The sequence below is a fragment of the Passer montanus genome, unplaced genomic scaffold, assembly GCF_014805655.1.
Source record: "Passer montanus isolate IOZ18808 unplaced genomic scaffold, ASM1480565v1 scaffold1, whole genome shotgun sequence".
Classification (NCBI taxonomy): domain Eukaryota; kingdom Metazoa; phylum Chordata; class Aves; order Passeriformes; family Passeridae; genus Passer; species Passer montanus.
This window is the reverse complement of record NW_024356504.1, coordinates 3,479,933-3,496,252: the sequence shown is the minus strand read 5'-3', so window position 1 is coordinate 3,496,252 and position 16,320 is coordinate 3,479,933. Positions and strand designations below refer to the sequence as shown.

At 39.8% G+C, this 16,320-nt stretch overlaps 1 protein-coding gene across 3 annotated transcripts in view; it reads left to right on the top strand.

Annotated features, from left to right (window-relative positions):
* Positions 1 to 16,320, top strand: part of PARD3B (par-3 family cell polarity regulator beta) — a 395,877-nt gene that overhangs the window by 287,949 nt on the left and 91,608 nt on the right. For all 3 annotated transcript variants that reach the window (XM_039719949.1, XM_039719858.1, XM_039719777.1), the window contains one exon: positions 10,781 to 10,891. In XM_039719949.1, the coding sequence (XP_039575883.1) occupies positions 10,781 to 10,891 (111 nt within the window). The remainder of the gene's footprint in view (positions 1 to 10,780; positions 10,892 to 16,320) is intronic.

The window sequence follows — 16,320 nt, the reverse complement described above, 5'->3', positions numbered from 1 at the left end:
AAATTGCTATCTGTGTGCCAGGACTGCATCCCCAGTCACTGAACAGTGGAATTGCATTGTCTCATTGCTTCTTTGTTATGGATCGTGTCTTTCAGCAGCTTCATTGGTTTTTTCTCCTATTGCTGTAGCTATTCTAAGTGAAGTTTTCCTAAGAAAACCACATAATAATCTAGTATCAGTTTTGTCAGTATGCCACATTAAGTGCTGTATTTCTGGAAAAATAGCAGAGGGGAATTTTGGCAGGTCAGACAGGTTCTTCTAGACTTGCTCAAAAAAAAAAAAGAAGTTAATTTGTTTCATGCAGATAGCTGTTTGCTTGAAAGCTTCCTTTAGAACAATATGAAAGTGATTCAGCCCCCTAATCCATCACTGGAAGTCTCTGCTACCATCCAAGACACTTAAAGGAATCACATTTACAGTTCTAATTGATAGCCACTGTTTTGACAGGCAAACAGATTTCTCCTCCCAGTGGCTTCATGCAGTTGGCCTCCAGCAGACCTCACCATTAGCACAATTCTACTGAAAAGAATATACAAGCTAATAATAAATCTGTGGGGAAGGATATTAACCACAAGCTACTATGTCTAATTAGTAATGTACAATAGCCAAGGCCAGGGAGGGAAGGTATTATTTATCAGAAGAACTGATTTTGACAGTTTAAAAATGCAAAAACATCTATTATTTGTTATGCCAAAACACATCTTTCAAAATACAGTATATACATAACTCCTCTCTTACTTTGGCATTGTTTTGAACGTTACTGCTTTGTAAAAATGCCAGCTATATTAAAGGCAAAAAGGAGAAATTTGTGTTGCTTTATCTTTAGAAGTCCATTACAAAACCTAAAAGCAAGTAGGGGTGTTTTTGCCTTTACAACCTCCCTTGCCTATTCAAGAGCCATCTCTCTCCCTCTTATATCTCCCTTCAAAAAGCATCTCTTTACTGTGAATTCTCTTAGTTCAGAGTTTATCAAGTACTCTGAGCCTGAGCTCAAATAAGGCTAATGCATCCTGCTGAGAAAGAGTGGTAGAGATCTTTCTGGAGAGATCTCTCAGCCACTGGAGATTGTCCTCACTGCAGATTGCTGCTCAATGTCTCGGAAGCAAGAGTGCTGGTGCCCAAGACACGTTCCCTTTGTGCAGTCTCCAGCAGAAATCCCCAGAAAGAGGTGTTTTTGTAGCAGTGCAGCAGTAGAGCCTATGAAAGGAGTGTGGAGGGTGAGTGTGTTGGGGAGAAGGAGGAGATGGGGGGAAAAAGCATCATAGCAAACTGGTTGGAAAATGAGGCAGGTGGATATGCAGTGGTAATGAAATCATAGCTCTGAGCTGATCAGTAGAGAAAGAGAATAGGACCTTTTAAACTGAGTGCATCGTTTTTACCCTTTGTGACTCGATTTCTTCTTGATATTGGAATGGATATGGTGATATATGCTCAACATTAACTGTCATTATAGTCACTATATTCCACAGAATGGAGCCTTCATGAAAACTGGCAAGTTGTCTCAATTGAAATAGGCTGGGGAGTCCTCTGGACTCCTGCTGTTTCCAAGGATGTTTTTCGTTAGAGATCTTTTTGGAACCTGCAGTGTGCAGGTTTGCTTCATGAAAGTCAGATAAGCCCCAACAAATCCCCACTGTGACATGTAAGGGGAGGAAGGCACATGAGAAGGTGAGCCCTGCAGTGGTGAGATCATTAGCAAGTCTGACACCTCAAAATATCATGGCTCTGAGTGCAAATGTAGCAGGTTTTCAGTTTCGTTTTGCAAATGTCGTGTATTTAATTTGCCTCATGAGTTTTGTATCTGCAGTTCTGATAATGTCACAGTTCTATGTTGTTTTCCATAGCCAAGAGGGCTGAGCAAAAAGTTTTGTAGTGCAAGTGGAGACTCTCATGAAGTGCATGAGCAGCTAAAATGCTAAGAAAAGCAATTAATACTGTGAGAGTTATGACATGAGAAAAATGAAAAGTCCTTCTCTGACAAACATGCATAATACATATACATGTAGATGTAGATGATACTTTAGTGAAATCTGGGGTCATGTGGCTGGTAATAATCGAAAGAGACACTCAACATTGGAGAAAACAAAAGAAAAAATTCAGCAGCCTGTTTTTGTCAAGTTTGGCACCCAAAGAGCTACTCTTTAGCTCCCTTAAGTTGGTCTTTTCCCTGTCCCACCTTTGCGTGGTTCTCAGCTACCTGCAGAGGGCTGCAGGTGTTGCTGGGATAGAGGTGTGCTGGCTCTCACTTGACTGCAGGATTTTGAAAACCACAAAGTCAGCAAGTGGTTCTGGAGGGGCTGCTGGCAGCATCAGCAGACTGCACAGCCACTCTGCATCTCCCACTTTGCCTTACTGACTGCACCTTAGATGAATAGGCTAAGTCAGAAACTGTATTTATATTTTGCTGCATGGAAAAGAATAACAAATATCCAGAAAAATTAATAGCAAGCCTAACTGCCTACTTCTTTTCCCTTTCCCCTTCCCCTTTCCTGAGACTACGAAATGGAAATTAGGAAAGCAAAGTCATCAAAGTCTTTTTGTTTTGAATGTGGAGTTCCCATGCCCAAGACATGGATGGGATTATCATGTTCCCCTGGGGCTGGCAGGTTGCCATTTGCAGACCCCTTACAGAGAAGGTACAGCAATGTTTCTCTGCATGGTTTGGAACAGAATTAGTATTCGCTTCAGAAGAAATTACATGCTTGTAAAGGGAAACCAGGAGGGGGAAATAACTGCTGCTCTGTGGAAGCTGGGACAAATAAGGCTATCTGGGAATAATTTCTTATTTTGGTACAGAGCAATTCCCCAGTCTGGTGGGCAAACAGGCAGTGCTTGTTGCATTGGACAGACCATAAATTGATTTTTTCCTCCTTCTGATCAAGCTGTAAATCACAGCTGTCCTTGTTTACTGCAGATTTTTCTTTTGTGATATATGTAATGTAGGATGCAAAATTTTTGTCCACATGACCAAAAAGACTAGCAGTGTGGTCACTGGATGGTTAAAACATCATTTCATGGAAACAGGTGCCTAGCTGCCATTGAACGTTACTATTTTCCTGGTCAGAAAATAGAAGTGGTGACCCCTTTTCATAAGTGCTGCCCCCAGGACTCAGACTACCTCAGCATGTTTTCTAAAAATAAGCTTCTTGAAGTATAAAGGATTACTCTTCACAACTGCCTTCTGTTGTCTAGCTTTACACAGTAGTTGGTGAGAGTTCTTCTATTCCGTTGGTTTATGTGGGATTACACTTCAGCTCAGGTGGCCCAGGTCTTAGGGTGCCAACAGACTCCCTTAGGTTTTGTCTTTGGTCATTTTTTATACCGCAGAAACAAGATTTTGCATATGGTATAGATGAACAGGAGTGCTCTGCTAGTAAGAATTTCCTAGTACCTAATTATCAGAATGAGTTACAGTAACTCACCTCTATCTTTTTAGGAGCAAGTTCTGTGCTTAAAAAATAAGGTTATGGGGGCTCAAAGGCTTTGGGAAGATGGGTAAGAAGATTTTGGGGGCACTATTTAAATTGTCTTCATTCTGCAATTTCTAGGCAAGAGATCAGCCTCCTGCATGTCACATAGGAAACAGCATCCAGTCTTACCTGGTACTGAAACACAGATAATATTCAAGGCAGTGATACCAGAAATGAAGATTTTCCTTTATTGCTGTCCACATGGTTGATACTCTCAGAGTAAACTTTAAACTTCACTTTGTAATTTAGGGCTTCTGTTTGACATTTCATTTCTCTGTGTGACCCTCTCCACTGAAGATTATGGATTATTTACCTGTGAGGTGTTACAGCAGGCAGCCTCTGAGATTCAGTGCTGGGAATTCTTTCAGTAGCCCTTAAGTCTGTAACAATGTGATGATCCATGCATTAATACAAATTTGATTAAGTATCTTTTCTCAGCTTTGTTTGCTTTGTTCTACTGATGCCTACAAGTTACATAATGAGTAGCATGTACAGGGTCTGCATTAAAGGCAGTTTCACATTGTAGCAGAATTCGTGGCAAATTTATTTCCCTTTTAGCAAAACTTCAGTGGGAAAAAAAAAATTGCACTGTTGATTTATTTTGAATGAACTCGCAGAAGTCGTACTAAGTGTGCCATGTGGAAAGCTCCTTGAAGTGCTGAGGGTTAATACTCTCTGCTCTTAATTTCAAATTCCAGATAAATATGGTTTCAGCTTTGATCTTATCTGGACTAATTCTTTGTCACTGTACTAATTAATTCAGCATGCTGCAGAAAAGATGCTAATTTGGGCATCAAAGAAATAAACGGGTGGGGGGAGGTTGTGTTTAATCAGAATTCTTAAAAGATAAGTTTTACTCCCATTAGACTGGTTCTGGAAGTTCAGTCGTTTTAGTCTAGCTCCAGCAGTCGGATACAGTAAATAAAAAATACAAAAATGGCACTTGTTTGCCTAATTTTGATGTACAGGAGCATAATAAGTGGAATTTTTTTATATTTGCAACTTCTGCATATCTTTCCTCTTCCTGCTGATCGTAGTAATTTTAACTCTGATCACAGCATTAGCATAATGTGGATATCTCCCAAAATAATCTGAAGATAGCTAAATATGAGGATACTCACATTCCTGAAGTTCAGCTACATTTGTGAAACACAAATAATAATTGTAGAATAGCACACTTGGGCCATTTGTTCTGTGCCTCCACTGATATATAATAAATCAGAGGTTAGGTCATTTTTTCCCTTTTCAGGGGAGCTGGTTTGTGGTTGCCTAAGCTGCCCTGTTGTTTGCTGTGGAAAGCTGCTGGTTTTGCTTCCCTCCTCTTGTTGCTTCCCTGGGAGTGAGCCCTAGTGGTGGGAGAACAGGGAGGCAGCAGCCCAGCTGCAAAAGCCTTTCCTGCAAGCACACCTCACCAGATCGAACGAAAAGTCCTTTTTTTCCTCTTTATTTTCCAGTTCCCTTACCAATTTACCCAACAGGATTGGTTTGTACAGAGCACTGTCCCAGAATTGGAGGCACTCCCCACCCAGGAGGAGAGAGCAGCAGGGGCTGAAATAACCCTCTCCTGTGTTCATCATCTTATTGGCACCTTCCTTTCACCCTACCAAAGCAGGGAGATTGGGTCACAACCTGCTCCTGGGCAAGGCTTTGTCATGAGGAGGTTTTGCTGTAATGCATGTTGTACACTGGGAGGGGCATCTCTGTGTTGCTGTGGCTAAATCCTCCACAGAGGGAATGGGATCCACTCTCTGGGAGCAAGGGGCTGGCAGAGGACCAGGAAAAGAGATGCTTAATGCCTCCTCTCCACAGCCCCCCAGCACCTAGCTGCCCTTTTACCATGTTTTACCAAAACATGTTATTTTCTTTCTGTGGTTTTTTTTTTTTGCTGTTGCAAAGCTCTTGATCCCAATGGTGTAATACTCAATGGCACACTTCTGCCCAGTAAGTAAACATTTAGTAACAAACCTTTTAGGTATTTAGAGAGCCACTAAAAATGTGAAAGATGTATTTCATTAATGCTGCTATTAACATAAATGTAAAATGAGCCTGGCCTGTAATCACCATCAAGTCTGATTCACTAAGGATCTTTACAGCAATGTTTAATACTCTGTAAAAGTGTATGTATGAAAGCAATTAATCAAAGCACAGCGCTGCTTCTAGAGTATTTCTTCTACCGTAAAAGCTGAGTGATAAAATAACTTAAAACACACCGCAGTAGTGGCAGTTAATAAGCTTTTTATAGTCCCTGTGTGGACCTGAAAATCATACCTTATTAGTATCTTTATCTTTCTTTCTCACTTATTCATTCTTACTCACATTTAAATTTAATTTTAAGAGTTATTTCTAGCCTTTCATAAGGGACCTGCTTTAATAATCTCAGCATTTTTCCCCATTTTGCTGTGAAATGACTTGGAGTCAGAGCTTTTGTTATATGTACTTTACAAATCACTCTGGTTTTTTACAAATCATTTCTGGAGATGTCAAGATTTTCTGACAGTGTTAGGCTTTGTGTCTTGCTTGACTGTGTCATAGGCTCTCTTGAATTATTTTCCCACAGATGTTTGTGCTTTCATTATGTACCTTGTTAGCTGTGGTGGAACCTCCTAATCTTGGGCAACTGAATTAGCTAAGAAATCCAAATTGCTGAATTTAGTCAGCAAGCAGCTTCAAGGTTCCACCCACCAGATGTTTCTGCTGCTTAGAAGTCTGGGACTATAGACCTGCCTGCTTTTTAATCCTTGAAGCAAATATCAACACATTTGAGATCTGGAAGCCCACGGCTCCACACGGAAACGAAGTGTTGCCATGACCACAGCTTTAGGTCTTGCTTGCAAGACATTTATCCCAAGTAATAACAGAGCAGGTCTGTAGTAGGTTTGTTTTCATTTTTATCCCTTAGAATCCTTGGAAAGAGGCATACATATGCTTTAATGCTATAGCAAATAGAATGGCAATAAATACTACAAGACAACATACATTTGGTATTCAGAGACTTTATTTCCTTAATGTTTCTGAGGGGAACAATTGCAGTTGTTTGCAGGGCACCCTTTGAAATTAATAGAAATAGGATAATGCCTCACTCTTGCACAGCACATTTTCAGCAGCTGCATATGGGCTTTTCCCAAAAGCACAAAGCACTCAAAGATCTGTTCACATAAAGAAAAACCCTTTATGTTTTTATTTACAGAACTGTGCTCTGAGTAGTTGGAATATTAACTTTCCCAACTGAAAAATATACTAAGGTAAACTGGGGTGTAACATCTTGAACAGTGCTTCCCAGGCATTTACCGTGAATAATCAAAGATCTGGGGCACTCACTCAACCTGGGAAGGCATGGATTTATTTCCTTACTGTCATTGCAATGACCAGTGGCTTCACTTGACATAAATTGATTATAGATGGCTATAGAATGAGAAGATACAGCTGATCCATTTGTTTTCAGGTCTTCTAGTTATATTTCTCCATTTGTTATAAAAGGTTTTCAGAGTAATGAATCCATCAGATATTAAGCTAAAGCAAATTTGACTGTGCACAGTATAGCAAAACAGACATTTTAAAAATGTGTGTACCATACAGTTTTTCATTAATGTTTTTATTCTGCTGACAATAGTATTAATATGGAAGGCAGATTTTACCACAGTCCAATTATTCATTGCCTGGAGAATTGGCATTTTCAAATCCTAAAGCCATTCAGTTTCCATAGAATTTTAATATGGCCTTGATTAATTCCATAGTGTAATTTGACAATAGATTTTATCCTGTTCTTGTTGAAGTCAGTGGAGGCTCTCATACTGATATCAACAATAATATGATCAAACCTAATTTGATCATGCAGCAAGTACTCTTACTACCTCTTTTTTTTGTTGTTCCAATAAGCAGTAGAGACTATTAAGCCTCACAAACCCATGCAAAATTACAATGGCTGGAAGTTAATTTTATCATCAGAAGCCTATGCCAATCAGAACACTTCAGTGAGCAGACCATAACTTTTAGGACAGGGTGTATAAATTCAGACAGAGATGATACTTGGTTCTTTGTGGTTTAATGCTGTCTGTGTATATTTCTTTTCTTAACACTGTTAAATTTTGTGCTGCTTTTCTTTTCTAATATTTGTGCGAGATTTTTGTTGAGCTGAAAAACATAATAATGAGAGAACAGAATGAAAAACAGTAATAATAAGAGAATGATGTTTATGGTATAGCAGTGTGCAGAACAGGAAAAAAAACCCCTACATCTGAATATTTCCCTAGCCTTGAGCTATATGCTGCGTACTTAGTATAACAAGCCAAAATTGTAACCCTGCACAAATCTATCTGAAGCAAAAAATTGCAAAGAAATAGTCATAGAATCATATAATGGTTTGGGTGGAAGGGACCTTAAAGATCACCAGTTCCACCCTGCCGTAGGCAGGGACACTTTCCACTGTCCTAGGTTTCTCAAAGCCCCATCCAACCTGGCCTTGAACACCTCCAGCAACTCCACAGTTTCCCTGGGCAACCTGTTCCAGTGCCTCACCATGCTCAGTGAGCAATTTCTTCTTAATATCTAATTTAAACCTACCCCTTTTCACTTTAAAGCCATTCCCCTGTGTCCTACCACTCCTTGCCCTTGGGAAAAATCCCTGTCCATCTCTTTGTAACCCAATTTAGGTACTGGAAGGTGCACTAAGTTCTCCCTGGAACCTTCACTTCTCCAGGCTGAACAACTCCAGCTCTCTCAGCCTTTCTTAATGGGAGAGGTGCTTCAGTCCTCTGAGCATCTTTGTGGCTTCCTCTGGACTCACTCCAACAGCTCCACATCCTTTTGAATGTTGGAGGTCCCCAGAGCTGGATGCAGCACTCAGCATGGGGTCCTGCAAGAGTGGAGTCTAAGGGCAAAATCACTTCCCTCAACGTGCTGGCTACACTACCCTCAATGCAGCACAACAACAAAAGTTGTTATCATCAAGACCAACTCATTATTCCCAGTTTATAATAACACTGAAACTTGCCAAATTTATGGCAAGAGCAGCTCTACCAGCAAACAGCACTGTTTTTGTAAGGTTTGTCATGTTGGCAGTTATTGCAATCCAAATTGTCACTTTATTTTATTTAAAATGTATTTCTCCAGTAAGCAAGAAATAATATCTAGGCTTGAAAGGGACGCCTGTTAAAGACTTTTTTTTTTTTTACATTTCTCTTGAGTATGCAACATATCCAACTTCAACTCCCTGCAGCAATACAAAATGCCCAAGAATAATGTTTTCAAAATCAATACATGCTACAGTTGAATATGAAACTCCACAAACCTATAATTGAAACTGTAAGAGAAAAGCAGGCAGTCTGAATATAAACAAAGTACCAGAGCTGGATTATGACCAAGATGCAAGTGTTAATGTGGCCTCCTGAGAAAACTGCCATGAGACCTTCCCAGCATGAGCAAGTGTCAGAAAGCACGGTGTTTCAGGAGCAGCCTGCTGGTGCTCATACCCAGGTGATTTTGTTTGGCTGCCCAGCATCTCTAGAGAGTGATATATGCAGAGTTTCACTTAGCTTTTCTTTTTCACCTGGGTAATTTCATACCTGTGCACCTACCTTACTTTGTTTCTCCTCACTCTATGTACAACCTCTGTCTCTCTCGTGTTTCCTGACTGCTGCCTTCACTGCCACCACTTTCTGATGGGGTGTGTGACTCCAGTCTTTGGAACTGCTGGAACTCAGAAAGAAGCAGTGAAATCAGTGTGCTGCTCTACACTCAGGAAAAGAGTGAAAAGTATATTCTGTATTTCTGGAAGTGCTGAAATGAAAAAGGAACTGAAGATCGTTCGTAGACAAGGTGTGTGTATATTTTGAGCAAAGGATCCCTCAAAGAATGCAGGACACCATCTATCTCTATGGCAACACTCAGGAAAAAAGAGAAAGCCATGGAGGCTGTCTGCTCCCCAGCACAGTCCATGACAGAGGCACTATAAAGCATCTCATGTTACTACCTGTAGTATTTGCCCTTTTTATTAGTACCACATGCTATGTGTCTGCCTCTCACATCCATCATTCTCTTTCTAACCAAGTTCTTATTGTCTGGAAAACTTGCTGCAGAGTTCCCAGTAATTTCATTTTACTATGAGCTCAGAATTATTAATTAAATTCACAAAAAATTCGGATGGTTATGAGCCTGACTATTTGCAAAATTTCTGCTTTTGTCTGTGGAGAAACAAAGTCAATGATTTACAGCTTAAGTGTAGTCACAGTAGTTCAGCTGTTCTACTTGAGGTAGGTTGGGCTGACATGAAAAATAAAAAGGGTATAAGAAAGATCACGGGGGCAATGCTGCAAACTATCACAGAAGAGAGTTTGAGGTTTTGAGTCGCAGTAATTAGTTTGTGATATAGTATATTTAATCAAGAAGTAATTACTTTTCTGTACATTATTGTTATGCATATAAGAACACATGAATTTGCAGTGGAAGATACAGGTTGATCATTTACTGTGGAACTGAGAATTTTAAATCTGTGCAGAGGAGGGGAGGTTTTTAAACTTCTTGTTTGGTCCATAATTCATGTGCATATTTGACCCCAGTATTCCGTCTTAACTCCACCAGAAATTAAATGTAGCTTCCCAGTTCAGCCACCTTTTATAGGCTGGGTAAAGCAGACTTGTTATGCATATTTGTACAGTGTATAAAACAACAGTGCAAGCCCCAAACCCACTGGGGCCTCTGGAGGACTTTCACAGCATAAATATTACATGATAGTATATTACCAGGCAGAAAGAAAACCCCAGAAGTTTAAAAAAGAGCTCTTACGAACTATCTAGGTTTGCACTCTTGGAACAAAGCAAGATTTTATTCTTTCTGATTGCATGCTCATTTAAACAAAGAACAAATCCTAAAATTAGGATGTCATGAATGAGACAGTAGTTACTGGTAAGAGGAAAGCAGTGGCCCAGTCTGGGTGGTGACACTACAGCCACTGCAGATGACTTTCAGTGAGCTGTCATGTGGCAAGAGGAGCCTTCAGCCACTGTAAGGTGTGCCGTGTTAATATTTCAGCTCTGCAATGCCCTGCACTCCAGGTTTGACAGGGCTTTTCAACTAAGTTTCAAGCAAGAGCTTTCAAAAGTACAGGATCCAAGTCAATTTGTAACCAGTCCTTCCTCTTGCCTATGGTCCAGGTAATACTGCTAACATGTCTTGCAATGTGGGAAATTTATGAGTCACTAAGATAAAAACTCAGTGTTTTGATTGCCTAAAATTTCTGTGGTTTATGATAGATAAGTACTGTTTTTTCTTCTGTAATTATTTCCTCATGACTCCTTCTTTGATATCCTTAACAGATTTGGAAAGAAGAAAGAAGATAAAAGTGGGAAGGCAGATCAGAAGGGGACTCCAAAGCAAGGCATGCTTAAAGAGGAGGAGCTGGAGAAAATGAAAGATGAGCGTGAAAGGTGAGTAAATGGCAGGAGCATCTTTGTTCATCAAGTGAAAAACTTCAGAGCAAGGGGTTTCCTGAAGGAACAGCCACCCAGCCTGTCCCAGACAATGCCCACTGCAGTCAGGTCCAGGCAAGCCAGAGCATTAGGCTAGTCCTGGCTGAGTCAGAGCTGCTGTGTGACAGGAGCTTGTTGTTCTGCAGTTTCTGTGAACTTCACTGTTGCATTCAAATCCCAGCTTCTGCTTTAGCTGGTGAAGATCAGTTCCTTCAAAACCTGTTTCACCTCTGCCCATTCCCAAGAGCAGCTGACTTAGTAATTTTCTCCTCTGCTTCTCTACAGCAAGATCCTCCTCCCTTCTCTCCTCACAGTTTTTGCCATTGTTTTCCAGCACTTCAGACTTCTTTGGCTTCAGCTGGGTGTGCCATCAGATAGTGTTTTTTGTGCTTTGGTATATTCTTTTCTGCACAGTGTTTGCTGGTAAACCACGTGTTGCAGAAATACGTATGCAACAAATGTTGAATATACCAAGGAAACACCTGAAAGAAAGCGGGTTCAGATGGTTAAAATCAGTCTGCAGAGGCAGGAGTCTGCCAGCAGTGGGTTGGGCAAGAGGGCAAGGCAAGAAGTTGGGTGAGTGCCTGCTAGGATTTGTTCTGTTTCTGAGGTGAGACCTGGGAGTCTGTCCTGTTCATAAAATACACTTTTCTATGCCCAGTCTTAGTGAATTCCTTCTCTTTCCAGATTAAGAGATTTTACAGTTTTCTGCTTTTCCCCATGTCTACTCTTCAGAAATCAGGAACAGTTTGTCAGTGTCAACAAGGTTCAGAAAACTCCACTTTCCCTTTCCTCAGTTCATCCAGAGGTACTTCATATGCTGAAAAAGGTCTTTGTTTCCCTCTGATGGCTGCTATCAGAAAAGTTGAAGAGCCCTTAGTTTCTGGCTCTCAAGAAGTGTCTGCAGATGCTGTAAAACTTTACAAGTTGTAGTAATACATTTTGTCAGTGCAAGCAGAAAACTTTTCAGAGGCCTCTCCTTCACTGGAGCATCCTGCTCCTGGGAGAGGGAATGGAAGCAGATGTGGTTTCTTTTGTGCAGAGGGTGTTTCCACACGGGTCAGCCTTTGTGGTACTGGTTAGTGCCCAGGGAAAAGACACCCTCCTTTCATTTGAGTCATGCAGTGCATGGTCAGCCCTATAAGTAGTGGCTAGTGGGTTTGGGGAAAAAGTCAGTCCAGACCCTTGAAGTCTGCTGCTAATTTTTACTATTTTAAAAGCTGGCAAGGTATCTAGTTACTACAGCACTGCTACTGGATATGCTTAGCCAGTGCTTAAGTATTTAGTTCATCTAAGTTAAGTAGTGTCAGGAGAAACTTTGTACCATTTGTTTTAAAATTTCTGTGCGTGTCCTTGATTTTTGCCAGATTGATGAGTGCCTTTATATTAAACTGCTGACTCCCAATTTGGATACTGGCAATTTGAGAGGTATGTGTCCTTCATTTTAAAGAAGCCAGTGTCTTTTATTAGGATCCTGGCAAGCTAAGAAGCATGTATCCCATCTGTTAAAGGGCCAGTGTCATTTACTAAAATGTTGGCAGGCTGGAAGGAATGAACCCTTCTGTCTAGAGGTCTAACGTTCCAATTGGACACAAGATAATTGTTCTTAATATTTCTTTAGCGTTGTGTGCTTTTTTTTAATTACAGTCACTGATTGACAGTAACTTGGTACGGCTGCATTAGAAACTGGCAGCTCAATGTCTTCATCATCCTGGTTTCTCTAGTAATGATTTCAGTTTTGACCTGGAAGAGTTTGTGACTGAAATGGAGAACAGCAGGTGTGTTGAGAAGTGGATGAACCAAGATGATATTTTTAACTCACTTATTTGATTCTTCTTCTGTAAGGTCCAAGTATAGGAATATCACACTTTTGTATCAGGTAGTATGTCTTATATCTCTGGGGGATTCAAATTTAAAAAATTTTTTTAAATCCCAGAAAAATAGTGAAGAAATTTTCCCTATGTTATCCTCAAAGGAATGCAACATGTGCTGTAAAAACAAGCAATTTGCTTCAACTTTCTAAATTAAGAGCATGGCTATGTGTTTGTCCACATAAGATTACCTACAGGCTTACTATTGAACCCTTCTTGAGCTGGTCATAAAATAGAAGAGGCTCTATTTTTGTTAGAGAATAATTACATAAAGAAGTACTTCTCCTGTATGGGTAAAAACTGTTTGGGAAATTGATTAAAATCACTAAGGAAACATTACCTGACTTGAATGTAGAGCAGTCCTTTTGCTTGGTTGTTGACTGTTCACCTAATGATGATGCTCAGTAAGACAGTAAAGACAAGTTTTATAGCTCTGTCCCAAGATTTAGTAATTCTGTAATGTAATTCAAGTCCAAGATTTTAATGCACATATTGGCAAAGAAAACCTTGTGGCACATTCACACCATAGATCATCTGCTCCTATGACTTCACTAGCTGCAATCCTGCATACTTGGTCTTGTATTTATAAAACTGAGGCTTAGTAGAACACATTCATATTTTCAGATCTGTTCTTGTTGAGTGAAATGGGCGTGTGTTAAAACTACGGGGGATGTAATAGTAGAAAATACTAGAGAAATACAGCAAGTTTTGTCCCCTGATACCTGTGATCAAATCCTCTATTTAACAGCTTGAACAAGCTAAAATTGCTTTTCTAAAATTTAGCCTTTCTAGAATAACTTAAATGCAGATCTAATTTTACTTTAGCTGTATAACTAATTCTTGTTCAGATCCTCAATTCAATTATTACAATACTAAAGTCAGATTTTTTGCTTAAACAGTTTTCTTAAATGCTGACTGCCTGCCATACTAAAAGATACTATGGTTTTTCGTCTGACTGTTTTCGTTTTTTCAGAGGGCATGTTGTCCATTTTGGAAGTGGACAACACTAGTGGAAGAGGTTAGAGTAGTTGATTTTTGGGCTGGGTGTGACAGGATTAATGATCAAGTGCTTTTCAGCATCTTAGCAGCTGTGTAACTTGCCTGGTTTTGGATATTGGTTTTGCATGCAATATATGCTTGGCAGCTCTCCAAAAAGCAGGATACTGTTCCAAGATCTCAGCTGAGAAATATTTTTTGGTAGAAAGTGCATTTTCAGTTTACAGGACTAGGCTGTCTCTCATAATTTTGCAGAGTTTTTTGATTGGTATTGGATAGGAACAACAATATTTCACAAAATCCCAGGGACAGGCTTTCTATAAAGACTGCAGCCTTCTTCCAGAAATTTTGATAAGCCTCAGACATGCAAAAATGTCAGATGTGTTCACTTTACAGTTATGGGCTGGCTGTGCAGTACAAGCTCAGTGAATCTGCCTCTGACGGGAAACATCAGCTCTTACGTAGGTGTGCTGCATGAGTGTAAGCCCATCATGCCTGGAACAGGTTGGATTTCCTGCTTGCACAGAGAAGGAATTGAACAGTGCATGTGCAACAAGTCTGGCACATCCAGAATGTGTTAAGAGCTAGTGGGCGTATGCAGACAGAGTATTCAGTGCTCACTCTGTAATGCAGATGATTCCCAAAAGGACAGGATTTGCTTGCACTTTGGTCCTCAGCATAAATTTGCCTGGCAACTCTTTTTATGGGCTGCCAAGTTTCAGATTTGAACCTCAGAAAGTGAAAATAAATTTACTATTTTGCTAGCCTAGTAATTTCTATTTCCATTCCACATTGTCCCAGTCTCAGTTTTCAGAAGAACTCTCAGTGCTGACATGTAGCTGCAGTTCTCTGAAGCAGCTCCACATCCTGCACTGAAATGCTGATATATTTTATTTTTTTTCCTGCTTGTGTTCCCTAGCAATCCCCACCAAGATCAAGGTCTCATCGTGTTCATTGCTGTTAGGGAATCTTGGGCCTGACCCCAAGCACTAACAGTTGAGGTGGAAGAGAGAAAATCTGACAGGAAAAAAAAAATGTCCTCTGGGTGGGAATGTGACATGCAGGCAGTGCAACTGCTTGTCCAGGTTCCTAAAAAGTCCCTGTCAAGCTAAGAATTGGTTCCAGACCTTAGCCACAGGCTTCTTTTCTTTTCAAAGCCAATACTTTATTACATGACTACTACTTCTGCAAGCTTCAAGTAGTGAACCGGAACTTTGGATGTTAGGCATTCCTTCTTTAGTAATAGCCTTATCTGTGTCCAATTGAATATGAATTCAGCACCTCCTTTAAATTATTTTCTTCTTCTCCCCCTACCTCCTTTAGTTTTCATTATGCCAAGGTGATGCAATGTCAGTGAATTTTGACTGGAAAAAGACAGGAGCCTCATGATAGTGCAGGAGTATTGACTTAACTGAGGGTACAATTCTTTGAGGTGGTGGTTTGTCCTTCCTGACACAAGTCACATGCTTCATTGGACTGAGGCCTTATTTTAAATAAACTCATCATTTTGTTCATGCTTCAAAGAGTTCAGCTGTAATAAAGCATGTGCTCCAAAGGTCGAGAATCTACCCATAAAAGGAAGAAACAAACGCTGTATCTGAGGGTTATTTTGATCAAGCTGACTCAAATCTGTATTTTTAGTGTGTTCAGTGTAAATTACTCAGAATTTATCATTTTAACGATAGGATGTTTGCTACATTATTAAATACTGGGAGAGGCCTTGTCTTTTCCTTCCCTCAAAAAAGATTTCATCCCTTCCTCCACTTCTTTCCCACTCATTTAGGGTTCTTTTCATTTTCTAACATTTGAAAGTCATTGTAAAATGAACTGGATAAATACATTAGATGCATGAGTTTTACACATCATAATTTGTTTGCCTTTTAAATGCAAATAAAGTGACTATCAGTTGAAAGAAAAATATTTTTTCCTGTTTCTTTAGTGATATTTTACTGCGATTTTCCTACTGAGACCTAACTCTCTCTTCCAACAGAATTGAACACTTACTTGACATTGGAATAAAATTTACAAAATGTAGCACCTTGTTGAAAATGGGAGGATTTTTTAAAGTAGCATAAGAGTTAGATAATGAGGAGGCACTCCATGGGAAAAATAATCCTCTGCACATTTTTGTGGGAGTAGCTTTATTAAAATAGTCTTGGTTTTGTAGTCCTCATTGGAGTTAATTGAGGAAAAATTTTTAATAGAAGTGAGGTTTGAGTAGTGTTAGAGAAGCAGAAGGTATATCTGGCCCCTGCTTTCTCAATGTATGAACTGAATGCTTAAGTTATACGGTATCTCAAATTGGAGTAAAACTAAATGGTTTCAGTTTTTGTATTAAAGACTGACTTCCCTTTACTTTTCAGAAACCTTCCAGCAACTGAAGAGCATTTCTCTCATCTTATCAGCCCTGATGCTTCTTGCCTGTTCCCATAGTTTAAAAATCAATACATATGTTTTTGATATTTGGCAAACAGAGGTTTAATTTTGCAGCTGCAAGATCCCTGCACGAAGGGATGCATC